The 14,237-nt window shown below is 39.0% G+C and overlaps 1 protein-coding gene across 5 annotated transcripts in view; it reads left to right on the top strand.

The window, feature by feature from the left end:
• AP2A2 (adaptor related protein complex 2 alpha 2 subunit) overlaps nt 1-14,237 on the top strand; it is a 42,938-nt gene that overhangs the window by 14,647 nt on the left and 14,054 nt on the right. For 3 of the 5 annotated variants that reach the window (NM_001396272.1, NM_001396270.1, XM_046941631.1), the window contains exons 3-10: nt 6,124-6,266; nt 7,080-7,273; nt 9,129-9,258; nt 9,996-10,097; nt 11,561-11,669; nt 12,165-12,315; nt 12,731-12,899; nt 13,804-13,941. In NM_001396272.1, coding sequence (NP_001383201.1) covers nt 6,124-6,266; nt 7,080-7,273; nt 9,129-9,258; nt 9,996-10,097; nt 11,561-11,669; nt 12,165-12,315; nt 12,731-12,899; nt 13,804-13,941 — 1,136 coding nt within the window. The remainder of the gene's footprint in view (nt 1-6,123; nt 6,267-7,079; nt 7,274-9,128; nt 9,259-9,995; nt 10,098-11,560; nt 11,670-12,164; nt 12,316-12,730; nt 12,900-13,803; nt 13,942-14,237) is intronic. The other 2 variants (NM_001012896.2, NM_001396271.1) reach the window with 1 other exon arrangement.

The following is a 14,237-nucleotide window of genomic DNA, read 5'->3' as shown; positions in this document are numbered from 1 at the left end:
CATTTGGACAACACTCTTCAGACGTAAGGTTTGGATTTTGGGTAGTCCTCTGTAGAGCCAAGAGTTGGACTCAGTGATCCTCCTGTATCCTTTCTAATTTAGGAGATTGTGTGATTCTGTAGTGCCTGCTTTGTGGCATGTAGAACAGGAGAAGTCATCCGGTTAATGAATTCTGGGAAAAGAAAGATGAAGTTCCTGTCAGGCCAATTCTCCAGCCTTCCAAGCTCCCTCTGGATGGCAGCACAACCCTTTTGGTGCTATTCCTTCTGACTCTGTACCCTCTGCAAACTTGCTGAGGGAGTGTTTTGCCCCATTACTCTGACCACTAATTAAGATGTTAAATGGGACTGACCCTAGCATTGACCCTTGTGGCCACTGCTAGTTCCTGGCTTCCATTTAGACTTTGTGCCACTGATCATCAGCCTTGTATTGAATCTGAAAACATCAAAACACTTTTTTTTTTTTTTTTTTAAGCACCAAATCAATTATTGAGGCTCCATCTCCTTTCTGCTATTGGGTTGTATTTACTCTTTGGTGTTCCAGTCTTCTTGAAACATGAGGTTCTGTTCACCTCACAGCTAAACATGCTGTCATAAATGCAATAAGGAATTGCAAAACAGTTTGTAATGGTTAAAGCTGTTTAAGGATTGGGTTGCAGGGATATTGTCCAGTTCTTACTGTTCAGCTGTGGCCAAGTCCTGTTAAATAATCTCATCAAGCTGCAGTTAGTATCTCACTTTCTACTTGCCAGCCCAACTCCTTAACTTTGTACCTGACTTGAAAAGCTCTCATCATATGTTCTGCACCTCGTTGACTACAGAGCAGGGTAGAAATAATCGTAGAAACTTCCAGCTATGTAGCACCATGAATCAGGTGATGATCAAAGAATTGAGGTATTGCCAGTAAAGCAGTGTCATAGCTTCAGTTGATCTACATTATTTGTAACATCCTTTAAGCACAATTTAATAGTTCTGAATAATGATCAGTATGCATTCAAGGGAGTAACTTGAATGAAATATGACTTAGCTTTCCCATTAAATGATCTTCATGTATATATTACTTTGTGGACTTCAAGTGTCGTTTAAATGGAAGACAGTAATTTGACATTCTCCGAAGGAAAATGAGACAGAAATGTCAAAATTTGGGTGGGTCTGAGTCTGGACAGGGCCTGAGGAGGTGATAGCTGTGTATCTTTCTGCTGCAGAAGTTCTGTGTGGGCTTTGTGCAACATAGTTTTCCTTTGCAGATACCCACACAAAAACAAACTGATCTTCGTAATATATATTTTTTCTTAGTTCAATTGAGATCATTAAGTTTAACCCAATTCCTTTTTATATAGCTCTGACTTTTTTTTTTAATGTTTGTTAAATAAGTGTGAATATGTGTAATGGAGTCCCTTAAGATGGGATCTCCCAGTTCTGGTGTACGTGGGTGTACTGTGATAATTATGTGGCTGAAGATGCAGCTGTTAGGCTGGCTGTGTCCCTGTGACCAGGGGAAGGTCTGGCTGTAAGAAGCAAGGCTGGTAGTTGTCACAAGCATGCCCTTGCTTGAGCCCAGCATAAGAGGCCGCTATCATGCCCTTCCTCTAGACTTCTATACACTACATGTTCTGTTGCAGTGTATAGCCCCCCATCTCATGTAGCTAGCAAGATATTGTGAGAATATAAGTATTAATGCATCTTGTCTGTCAAAGAAGTAGCTATTAAGTCTGTTGCCCACTTTGTTTGGGTTAAGCTGCTATTTAAAGTACCCTTGTGCTTAACAGGCTTGGATAGGTTGTATATGTCAGGAAAAGCTGTGCTTTTCATGGATCGATGCAATGTATGTCTTGGTGCTGGGCTTGGATCCGGCTTCTGTGCTACTTGCTCAGAAGGAATCCAGAATCTCTGTACTTAAAGTGGCTCTGTCTCTTGTTTCAGCATGAGAAAGCTGAGTTGTTAAGGTCAGTGTGTCCTTGACAGTTGCTTCAACAGCTTCTGCATTAACTGAGATAAGACACGTGTGGTATCAAGGAACTACACCAGTGTAATAAAGCAGAAGCTGTAGGAGTTGTGTGAAACAGAAAAAAATATTCCGTTTGTTTTGTATTCAGATTATAAGCTGATCTTATTCCCAGACTTAAGCCAAACTAGAAGCCTGGCTGGTAGAGTGTTAATTTGTTTGTAAAGGACATCTGCTTTCTTGAGTGAAAAATACCCGGTTGATTGATCTGTCGCTTAATTTTGATCTCTCAAAGAAAAAGTTGTATAATAGCAAGACTGTCCAAATTTGGTTTTTGGCCTTTAGGCTATGAGCACATCGTATGCACAAACAGATCACTGTGTAAAGTTACACAGCTGAAGTAATGTAGAGAGAAAGTGCATTAAAAGCAGAGGAATACTTACGGATGTTATCCACTCTGTTTTATATAAGCCACTACTGAAGTTCTGGAAGCGAACATGTTTTTAGACTTGGAGATAGCGATCAACTGTGAGGATGCTCGTGAATATTCTACATGGCTGAACTGCTTTGCAGCCCTCTCATGCTGGTTGCAGGCTCTGTAGCTGCGTAACAGGGTGTGTAAAATTGAAAAACAGATGCTGTGTTTTGACTCATGGTCCAAATTATGGACAAGAGGGCACTGCGTCAGAGCCAGAAGGTCTTGTAATGCATTCGTGCCTTATTTCTGCCATTTCAGACGGCTGCCTGAAAGAGATCTAGCAAAAAACTGTTCAGAAAAAGCAAGTAGTCTTTGAAATACCCCACTGTGCTCAAAACCTGCTGACGTGTTCTGGATCCTTCCTGTTTCTGCTGACTTGATTTGTAGTACTTACAAATAAATGTACATGGAAGCATTTAAAAATGGGCTGAGTTGAAAGAAACGATTGTGTATTGCAATAAAGATAACAGAACATGCAAAACTTCCTTCTGCTTTTGTTTTTAGGATGTTTGCTTGGATCTGGGAGGGGCTGTACTATTTTAGCACGTACTTAAGCAGAGATTTGTTAGTAGTGTTTAAAATAGTCTTTGAACTCAGTAAATGCTACTTGGCTGGGAGAGAATCGAATAGTTAACATTTCAGTAAGAATCTGAAGCAAAGTTCTTTTCAAAACTTTAAATTCAGATAGGTGCAGTGAGACCTTTGCACTACTTTCTTATTTTTTCAAATGCACAGCTAATCAAATGGTGTTTAAAACAAGGTGGGGAGGGTAAAAAAAAAAAAAAGGAGTGGAAATAACATGCTGTTATTGCTGGGACTATAGAGAGGTGATCTAGTGGTGATTGCTTGGCTTAATTTTAAGGTTTCCTGTTAATCAGAATCCTGTTTGCCTGTGCTATGTGACAGAAGCTGCTGAAAACAGACAATAAGTATTTTTTCTTTTTTTCTTTTTTTTTTCTTTTTTTTTTCTTTTTCCTTAAGGAGAAGTGTTTCAGGAACTGTTACAGTGGTGTTCCTCCTTAGAAAGAAGCTGCTTTTTCCCTGGTAGTAGGGTGGTAGTGTTATGAGGCTTGATTGCATGGCATAGCTTCCATCGAAGATGCTTCACATACCCTAAGATACTGCAAGGTCATTGCTAATCTGAGCTCTAATGACATTGTTCAAGTCATGACAAATATTTTGTTGTGAAAACCAACGCAAGTCTGAGTGTATGTGCTTTTATCTGCTTTGTTCTATACTCCCTTTTTGATCTCACCAAGTCAACAATGGTCATTTGGGAAGATGAGAAGGACGAGGTTTGTACCTGTCACTTCTGTGCATTCCTACCCTTACAGCTGGGCAGTCTTGCAGGCTCAGGTTTCTTTCGCTTATGGTGAAGTAGATCTGATGCCTTTTGTTCTATCTGGATCTCTGAGAGAAGCAGTCATGATACTGTTGCTTTTAGATGCTGTAGCAAGTCCTCAGTTACGTAGATCTCAGCCACTAGAGGAACACAGACTAATATGAGTTCAGGGTATTTAGTATCCCCTCCTTTGAACTGTAATAGTATCTGACAACTGGATACAACATCAACTGTTCTTTTAATCATTTGCCTGGAAACCTTTGGCTTGTGGCTGGTTGGCAGCTTTCCTCTGATTAGCACAAAAATAGTTTCATGGTAAAGCTGCTGCTTGTTCATAAGAGACATGCTGCTGTTAAAGCAAATGACCCAAATTCTGTAAGATCGAATGGTGTCTAAAGACGACAATGTAAAGGATATCATTATCTGTCATAGCTCTAATCATGTGCTTACATTTGTTTTCTCTTTTAAAATCCAACTAAATACATGAAAGCTGTGAGTTTCTTTTAAGGAGAAAAATATCAGCTTGAAGCCTAGAGAGTCAAAACAGGAAGCAGCCCCCCAAAATATGGTCATAGTTGCAGACTTGCATTGCAGTTGCATAACCTTGTCCTGTTCTCTGCTTCAATGTGCCAGCATGATTTTTCTTGATTCAGTAACGCTGCGTGGCTTCAAACACTGATGTTAGCACTCATTCCATCACAAACTGCAGGGTCGGTTTATAGGAGTGTTAGGTATGTGTGAAATCTATGGGGGCTAGAGATGTTTGCCATAGGAAGCCTAACCCGGCCCTGCATCAGTAGATGAGAAGGAAGAAGGGGAAACTTCTATACTATTAAAATGTTTAAGACATTTTTGAATTACATGTTTAGCTGCTCATTACATAAATCTCAAGTGATTTTTGTTATGTTTGTTTTAAGAGTGGAGCTTTTTTGGTAAGGGCAACAACTTGAGTATATCTTTTTTAAGCTTCTCGTTATGCAGTGCTATTCTGACTGAACCTGCCCTTCATGAAGGAATGCACATTGATGTGACAGGAGTTATTCTGGGCCCAGAATACGGAGGCTAAGGAGCTTATGTAGCCTTTTAGGCAGTAGCATCTATCAAAATTTTGCTAACCTGACTAAACTTCAGCACTGCAGCCTGTATAGTTTAGTGTATGCTCCTTGACTTCCTGATTTAGGACAGGGAGAGAGAGCTTTGCAAAGAGCACTTTTTAAAAGGTATCTTCTTTTAGAAGAGCAATAGACTGCCTGCTCAGCTGTAAGCTGTTTCATATAACTGAATACAGCATAAAATGCTTGAAAAGACCACGCTAACAAGCTTCTAGAATTCAGAGGTACTGCAATGTCATTCCACATAGAATCATTCAGGTTGGAAAAGATGACTAAGATCATCTGGTCCAACCATCAAACAAAGGTGAAACCTATTTAGGATGTATTTTGTTTCTAAAAATGAAGCACTTGTGAGTGCTTTCCTTTTGTAAACATTCTTACTAAGAAGACATTCCAATCACACAGCAGGAGAATTTAGAGACTAGCTGATAGCGTTATTTCATGGCTGTACTTTAAGGTATAGGTGATGGCAAATGGAATTAACACTGAAGTCTTCAGAGTTGGTTTTTTCTTTTCCTTGATATGAATTTCAGATTTCAGTAAATACTCACATCTCACGTGTAAATGCTTTGATTCAGTGACTGCTCAATTTTTTCTTAGTTTCTGCATTTTTCTTCCATTAGGAAGAGATACAGGCTGTGTTCTATGACTGTTCTGTAACTCTCTTTGGATTTCTTCTTAAAGTCCAAATGGTGTTTTACTCGAATTTTCTGATGTGTTGATGACTGTTGGTGATAACTTTCATATTCTTAGCGCAAAATGATATGAAGATCTTTAGTCATGTTTAGATCAGAGTTAAGTGAATCTTATGCATTTTATTCACTGTAGGGTGAATAAAAGCTCAAATAATAATTAATTACTTGCCTTTCAACTGAAACTAAAAATACTCAGTGATTTACATCTACCCTACACTTGCACATGAGGCAATACTTCTGAAATGATAGAACTCAGCAGCCTGGTAAGTTTTCATTTATTGTTAACTGAATGCCCAGGCTAATGGTGCAAAAACTGCAGTCACCTGACTAATAACTGATTGCTCAAAGATTTTCTATTTTATACGGTAATACATGGTAAATCAGATGTCAGTCTTCATTACTAGATACAATTATGTCTTGTTACCTTATTTAAGTGCATTATTAAGTATAGCACTTAAATGATACTTGTGTGGAATCCTCACCCTGGGGAGGAAGAAAAACAGATATAGAAACAATATAGGCTTAATTGCTTTTCATTTCCCTGCTTTCCAGGTGACAAGGCTCTGGATGGTTACAGTAAGAAAAAATATGTCTGCAAGCTGCTTTTCATCTTTCTCCTGGGGCATGACATTGACTTTGGTCATATGGAGGCTGTAAACCTGCTCAGTTCCAATAGATACACAGAAAAACAAATTGTGAGTAAGAACGTTTCTATGAAAGATAAAGCATTCTGTCTAATATCCTGCCTCAGCTGTAGAATCTGTAAGGATTTTCCCCCTCCCTCAAATGACAGTCTTGCTTGGGACTTATCAGCGATTCTAAAATGTAAATACCTTTGTGCACCAAAGATCTTATATCTTGTACTAGTAAGTGACTTGAGAGGTGTTGCAGTAGTGTTTAAGAACATTCCACAAAGTGTAACAGCTAAAATTTGTACTCTGTGCAAGAATGCTGTTTTTGTTTGGTCACTGCCTCGAGTCTTGCGTTTAGATGGAGACAGAGACTTTTGAGAAATGTTAGCTCCTGCTAACAAACTATAGTGCAAGCATGAGTTTCACTTTAAGTGCTGTGTAGTGGTTAGCCATTTATACATGAAATAGAATAGGCAAGTAACTTAATTTTTTGAATCGCTTTAAGTTTTCTTAGGTAATGCCATATTTATCAAGTACATGCTAAGTCCTAGTGCCTAAACAATTAGCCAGGTTCTTCCTTTGCTTCCCATTCAAATATTATCCCACACACTCAGAATGATCTTTTGATTACATGCTGAAACAGATTGATCTGCAGACCTTGAGCTTTCTGTCTTTCACAAAAAGCAATAAATAAGGGAGACATCAAACTAATTCATCTGCACTTTGTCTTTCTAGCTTTCACTCTAGTGTCTATGTTTCTGCCCACACATTTGATATTGGAGACACTGTGTGTCCCAAAGTATTGCTTGTGGCAATAGCGGAAACCATACCATGCCAGCTAAAATAAATTCTCCTTTTCCTTTTTCTGTAACACAGGGCTATCTCTTCATCTCCGTCCTGGTGAACTCGAACAGTGAGCTGATTCGCCTTATAAACAATGCAATCAAGAACGATCTGGCCAGCCGCAACCCCACCTTCATGGGTCTGGCTCTGCACTGCATTGCCAACGTGGGTAGCCGTGAGATGGCGGAAGCGTTTGCTGGAGAAATTCCAAAAATACTTGTAGCTGGGTAGGTATGACATGCCTCCTTCAGATGCAGTACTGATAAACCTTTTCAGTGACTCGGTTCAACAGGAGCAGCCGAATCCATGCTTTAAGCTGGATGCACAGCCCTGTGCATGCTATATAGATGATGATGGTCTCCAGTAGCTGCAAACATTCTGGTAAAACCAAAGATGGAGTTGTTTGTATAAAAGTACAGATACTATGTGAGGAATTAAGACTGTCAACGTCTTGAGTAGATCTTTATAGCATTGTGTACTGATCAAGTTTTTATTCTGTATAAATGCATGCTAATGAACACTGAAATGTCTGTTTTACTTCCCTTGTCTCTTTTGATAAAAAGAAGAGAAAGAAATGAAAATAAGTAGGGACTTAAACTACAAATTTGCTTATGAAAGCTTTTCTTAATAGTCCTGACTTCATAAGGAATGTGCTAATATTCTGTAGAGTGAGTGTTCTTGCCTCCTCTGATGGCCTTGTCGGTTACAGGAACTGTTGTTCACAAGTAGCCGTAGTCTAAATTTCATTTCTTATTGCTAAGAATTCTCTGACCAGAACTGATAAATGTCTAAATGGTAGTTAACTAAATTTATTAGAAAGCTTGAGATTGCTAGACTTCTCTTTTTTATTTCTTCTGGAAATGTAAAATAATGTGCCAAGTCTAAGCTGTTGACAAGAAGGATGCAATAAGTGATGTCTAGTTGTGGCAAAATCCATGTGAAACACTTTTGAACTCTTGAGTTTGTTTTATAATACCACATTTGAACAATATTAACGTTCTGCGGAGCTAAAATGAATATGGGCCAGAAAAAGAAGAATAAGCAGCCAGCACCTGCTGCTCACTACAGGCCATTTCATCTAATTGATGAAATGGGAAGAATTCTGTCCTGGAATTCCACCTTCCTCAGACTTGAAATTTCCTGTTATGCATGCCTAGAGAAAATGCATTCATCAGTCATAAACAGAGCAGAGCACTTTCAGTTGAGACTTGTTTGAGCACTGAGCTTTTTATGCCCGAAGTCTTCAAGGCTTGAAGGATGTATGGAATGGTCTGACGGAAAATTGGTAACTTCTTAAATAAGGAGACTGAACTCCTGTTGGGGGTGTGGACATTTCTGAACCTTTAACCAAGTCTGCACAGTGTAAACTGCCTCTTAAAACTTTCACTGCTAATGCTCCATACTTATTTTTTAGCTGTTGTGAAACATGCAACGCACTTAAAAACAAAAAAAACCAATTCACAATTCCATGAGAGGAAGCTCACTGAACTGGAATAGTACTATGCACTATGCTGCTCCTACAGTAGTCAGTTCCCCTGCCAGCATTGTGGATGCCAAGGTGGATAGACTTGTGGGTTGCACATTTGGTGACAGCCAGTCAATTTGCATGCTGCCTGTTGGTAATGAAGCTGTCGAGTAGGTGATGATTCATCTTCGATATGCAGTACCTGTCAGGAGATCCAGGTTCACATGTGTAATGTAACGGACCTGAACTGTTTGATTTGAGTCTGTTTGGAAGAAGCTTCTGTTCATGACACTCAGTGAGATCTTGACTCGATGAGGAGTTCTGATGATGGACCTTCAGCTCTGATGAAAATGTGTGAGATATGTCCTTAAGTAACAGGATCATTATAGGAGCTACTAGACGTGTGCAGTGGATGAGCACTTGACTAGTTAAATTTTATTGGATGAATTTCAGAACAAATACTGTTACTCAGGAGGAACTTATTTAGCAAACTTCTGTTGAAAATATGCTATCTCACAGAGACTGCTGAGCCTGTTATAAAGACTACCGTAATGCTAGCCTGTGGGGATTGCTGTGACTTTACTGTGGGTTTAAAATATAGTGGTTCTATCTTGCAGAGATACTATGGATAGTGTGAAGCAGAGTGCTGCCTTATGCTTGCTGCGTTTGTATAGAACTTCTCCTGACCTTGTCCCCATGGGAGACTGGACGTCCAGAGTGGTACATCTCCTCAATGACCAGCACTTGGTAAATCAGCTTCGTTGTTTTTCTTTGGCCTACTTTGTGTATGAATTTATTTCTCTAGAGTGTTTCCTCCAAGTGGGTTGCTGTTTTCTTAAGACAAGGGTAAAGAGGCCTGATGAAACAGTGCCTGGACTTCCCTGTTTTGTGCTATCCATGTCGTCATTCTTATCCTGCTGGTTCAAAAAGAAAAACCTGTTGTTCTAGAGAACAGACTTTTTTTCTGTCTGATTACTTTAGGAAAAAAGTCTACTTAGATCTGTGTTTTTATTGTAATGGGAACACTTTGGTCTTCAGTAATATAAAATGTTTGTATTATACAAAGACCACTCTTCATATTCAGTTGCCAGAATGCTTTTCTGGATCATCTGTTGCATTTTGTTGTTTTTTTTACTCACGCTTCTCTTGCTTAAGATGATAGTTTGCATCCAGGTTTTATTTCAGTGCAGCTCTCCGAATACATTTTATATGTACGATCTGAACATGAGACAAGGCTCATACAAAAACAAAAGGAAATGCTCTGCAGGCATGACAGTATCACGTTGAAAATCCTATCCAGTTTTAAAAACGTGTAATTTGTCGAGATGTTTTTCAAATAAATGGCTTTTTAATATGGGTCTTTGTCGTGGGGATTAACTCAGTTTTCTTTTATATTAAAAATTACTGCCAGTGAAAGGTAGTGTTAACAAGCAGCATTTTGAATTGTTGTCAAGGTGAATATGTGGATTTGTTTTTCTTTTTAGGGTGTGGTTACTGCAGCTACAAGTCTGATCACAACTTTGGCACAGAAGAACCCAGAAGAGTTCAAAACTTCTGTCTCTTTGGCAGTGTCGAGATTAAGCAGAGTGAGTCCAATGATAACTCTGATGATAATTTACGGTTGCCTAATTTATTCTGCTTTCTAGATCAGATTATCTTACTGTTGCTTATTTATTCCTCTTTCTAGGTCAGATTTATTTAGTATACCATTAAAACCAAGGATTATTCAATTTTGGTTTGTACAGCTAGTTCAGACAATGTTTTAACATTTCTTGCTTAGCTGGACAGGAAGCTTAACTTCCCAAACTTCTTTCTTTGTATAATCCTTGCTACACTGCAAATGTATGTAGCAAAACATTCCCTCAGCTACATGTATTCTCAAGGATCCCCAGGATGTAGCTGAGTTTTTTTAAATCATCTTTTTGTGTTGCTATAAGACCAGGGAGTACTTGAAGAAAAGATTCTACAAATTTCTGCACAGAGCTCTCAAAAATTATAGCCTATGCTTCTAACTACATTTAAGCTTCTTACAGGATGAGTTGTCTTTCTGTTCCTGCTTTTGTGCTGCCACTAGGTTAATATTCATAAGTACTAGATATTCTATAAATGGGATGTAGGGGATTAAGCAGGGGCAAGGAGTTCAGTGAGAAGAGCAGAGACATTTCTGTATGGATGCAAAGTTTCCAAGTTAGCATCGTGCTGGAAAACATACGTTTCTCTTTTGTTTCACTGCAGTCTCTTAGAAAGCCTGCAAGACATGTGAGGACAGTACTTCACAGCTGTGCGTTGAGCTTCAATTTATGTGTGGTCTTAGATGCAAAATAAATTGCTTGCTGTTCAGAGAGACTTCATTTCTCTTCAAATGTGAAGATTTTGTCTAATACTTAACAGCAAAAGAAGTGCATAGCTGTTGTGTAGTGGAGCAGCAAGAGTTAGAAATTCCTTGAACAGGGCTAAAGTGACACTTGTGTTAACCCTAGAATCAAAGTGGAAAAAGAAATCCACAAAGAAGGGTACTCCCTCTGAAATCTAGTCTAATTCTTGTCACACTCCCTCTATCCATAAAACCCTTTCAGTAAAAGCCATCCGTTCTTTGCTGTGGAGTATGAATAGTAATGAAGGTATTAGTTCAGTTTGTGGTAGCGTCTTCTATTTGATTTCTGAGTTCACCTACCAGTGATCAGTCAATTATAACATTGGAATCAGCCAATAGGAAGCCTTAATATATGAAATGCTGAACCAAGGAAAGTCAAGCTTCTAGCTAAACATCTTGATGCTATGAGATGATCATCTTCATTCTTAAGACAAGCAAGTATGCTTTCAGGAAGGAACTCAATGAAATACTTCATTAGCAAAGCTGAATTTCTTGTATTAGAGATCCTGATGTTGTACTTGGTAGTATGACAATTTGCACAGAGTTAAGTACTTAATTAATCATTTTTGGTGACATAATTTTGTAAGCCTCTGTCAAAAGTGACGTATGGTGTTCTTTAGCTGCTTATCATGCAAATCACTTAAGTAACTGAAGTGATGTCTGCTTATTTTACAGATCGTAACTTCTGCATCAACAGATCTTCAGGACTACACCTACTATTTTGTTCCTGCTCCTTGGTTATCTGTGAAACTTCTGAGGCTCTTACAGTGCTATCCACCTCCAGGTAATGCACAAATCGCAACAGTGGCCACAGCTTATGCAGTTTGTTACATTCAAAGAGCTACTGCTCTGTAGTGTGGCCTTTGACTCCGAGTGCAAGCACTGTGCCTTAAGACAAGGATATTGAAGCCTTACTTCTGAGTTTTTCAGATTGCTCTAAGCTTTGTGTTTTACTGAACTATGTTGTGTTTAGTTGTGAAGTGTCAAACCAGTATGCAACACGCGATAGCCTTTCTATGTATACTTTAATGTTATCAAGGACATTAAAGCCTTGAAATATACAACAGTGTCAGTGATGTTTGGCTTTTCCACTCACTGAATAGATTATTGTGTGCAATTTTTGATGTCTGTACACTGTCATTGAGGGGGAAGTGGGTGAACTGTTTAATGTGTCAGAATACTTCAGCTTAATCCCTGGATTTAGCAATCCAGGAAGGCCTTAGGTAGAGGGTAGGGTGTTGAGCAAAATGAAGTTGTCCAACGGCTTGTTCTTCTCCAGAAGACCCTGCGGTACGTGGTCGTCTCACAGAATGCCTAGAAACTATTCTTAACAAAGCACAGGAGCCACCAAAGTCAAAGAAAGTACAACACTCAAATGCGAAGAATGCTGTGCTATTTGAGGCGATAAGTTTAATTATACATCACGACAGGTGAGCTGTGAAAGCAGTTTTATTGCAGTGTGACTTTTCTAAAAGAAAAATTATGGCTTTTGAACACGGAGCAAATTTTTACTAGATGGGGAAAAGCGGAGTAAGAAGTTGCTTGCTAGGTTGGGGCACAATCACTGCGGTTGGTTTGGAAGTTAATGAACTGTCACTGACAGAATAGTTTATTATGGCTTTTCTTGCTTTTTTAGGGGCGAGTGTTTTGTGTTGAGCTCACCACTTTAATCCATTAGATATGATTTGTTCTCAGTGTCTGAATTTTCATTTCACCAGCAGGACATTGTAGCAGACACCTTCTGAGGCACTTAAAGAAATTTGCACTGCAAAAATAGTATTCTGTATTTGATGTTCTCAAATCTGTTGCTTTTAACCCTTTCACTTTCTCTCCTGTTCTGTGCAGTGAGCCAAATCTACTAGTCCGTGCCTGTAACCAGCTAGGTCAGTTCTTGCAGCACCGAGAAACTAATTTGCGTTACCTAGCACTGGAAAGCATGTGCACGCTTGCCAGCTCTGAATTCTCACATGAGGCTGTGAAAACACACATAGAAACTGTTATCAATGCACTAAAGGTAAATATTAAGTGTACGGTCGGTTTTCAGTCTCTTCTCCCACCCCTCATGTCCGTCCCTTTCTTCACTGCTTCTTCCCCCTCTCGCCCCCAAGGTCCCTTATCCCTGGTTAGGCTAGTGGAATCAAACTTGGGAATCAAAAGAGTTATTTTCCTTGATCATGCTGTGCTGACAATAACAGAAGTCGGCTTTAGTTTATTTCTTCAGCTTACTAGTGAATCTTATACTTGTAGCTGTGGCCCCTGTAACAGTATCCAGCTCAATCTGTAGAGGGAAGCTGAAACTTGAAAGTCGAAATGGAGAATGCTGAGGAAGACCGTGACCTGTTACTGTCTTGCTTGTATCATATATTTTACCGTCATTGTGGTAGCTGATGGAGAGCAGTGAAGTAGATCAGCTTCCACTGGAGCACGTGCCATTTTCCAAAGGTCAAGAAAACAGAAAGATGAATTTTCAGGTCATGTTTATGTGAGAAAGCAGATGTCAAGAGGAAGTCTAATTTGCATGTACCTTTACTTTCACAGTTCAGTGTTTACATGTATTGTTTTCTTCCAAGCTCATACTGTAACATATTAATACATTTGTCTAACCTTAAAATATAGCTCTGTTTTAGCTGAGCTTCTATTGATTTGAGGCAGGCTCAACATTTAAAACTGCAAGACGTTGACTGCCCATTGGCCTGGTGACAATTTGGCCATTTCAGCCAGTTGTTAGTTCATCTGTGGCCATTGGTACAAATTATCTCGTACAGAAAAAACTAAACTCATTCACAGAAGTTCATTGTGCATATGAAAAACTTTGAAAATTTGACCATGAGTTACAATGTCTCATCTCTTCATTAGGTTGCATCTTTCCCAAACAATGGTGAAATTATTTTGACCTTTTGCTGTGTGTCTTTTTGCAGACTGAAAGAGATGTGAGCGTACGGCAAAGAGCTGTAGATCTCCTGTATGCAATGTGTGACCGAAGCAATGCCCAACAGATTGTGGCTGAAATGCTGAATTACTTGGAGACTGCTGATTATTCCATTAGAGAAGAAATTGTGAGATATTTTTAGTTCCTCAATTTTTCATGTCTGACTTTGGTGTTATTTATTGATTGGGATGCTATTTGTGGTAGAAATTCTTTGGCTGTGGTTTTAGAAACCAACTGGAGGGCTGTTAGTGTAATAGCAAGGAATGTTCTTCGTTTAGGTTAAACTAATGGAAGAGGGAAGAGAAAAGCACTTGAAAATAAGGAATTTTAAAACCTAATTTTAGTTTCAGGGCATTGTATGTAGAAAGTGAGGTGTCAATGTCTGAGCAGATAAAATCTCTAGATCTGACAGTTATGTCCTCA

The sequence above is a fragment of the Gallus gallus genome, chromosome 5 (genome assembly GCF_016699485.2).
Source record: "Gallus gallus isolate bGalGal1 chromosome 5, bGalGal1.mat.broiler.GRCg7b, whole genome shotgun sequence".
In the NCBI taxonomy this organism is placed as follows: domain Eukaryota; kingdom Metazoa; phylum Chordata; class Aves; order Galliformes; family Phasianidae; genus Gallus; species Gallus gallus.
The sequence above is the reverse complement of the archived record's forward strand: the minus strand, read 5'-3'. Positions and strand labels throughout refer to the sequence as shown.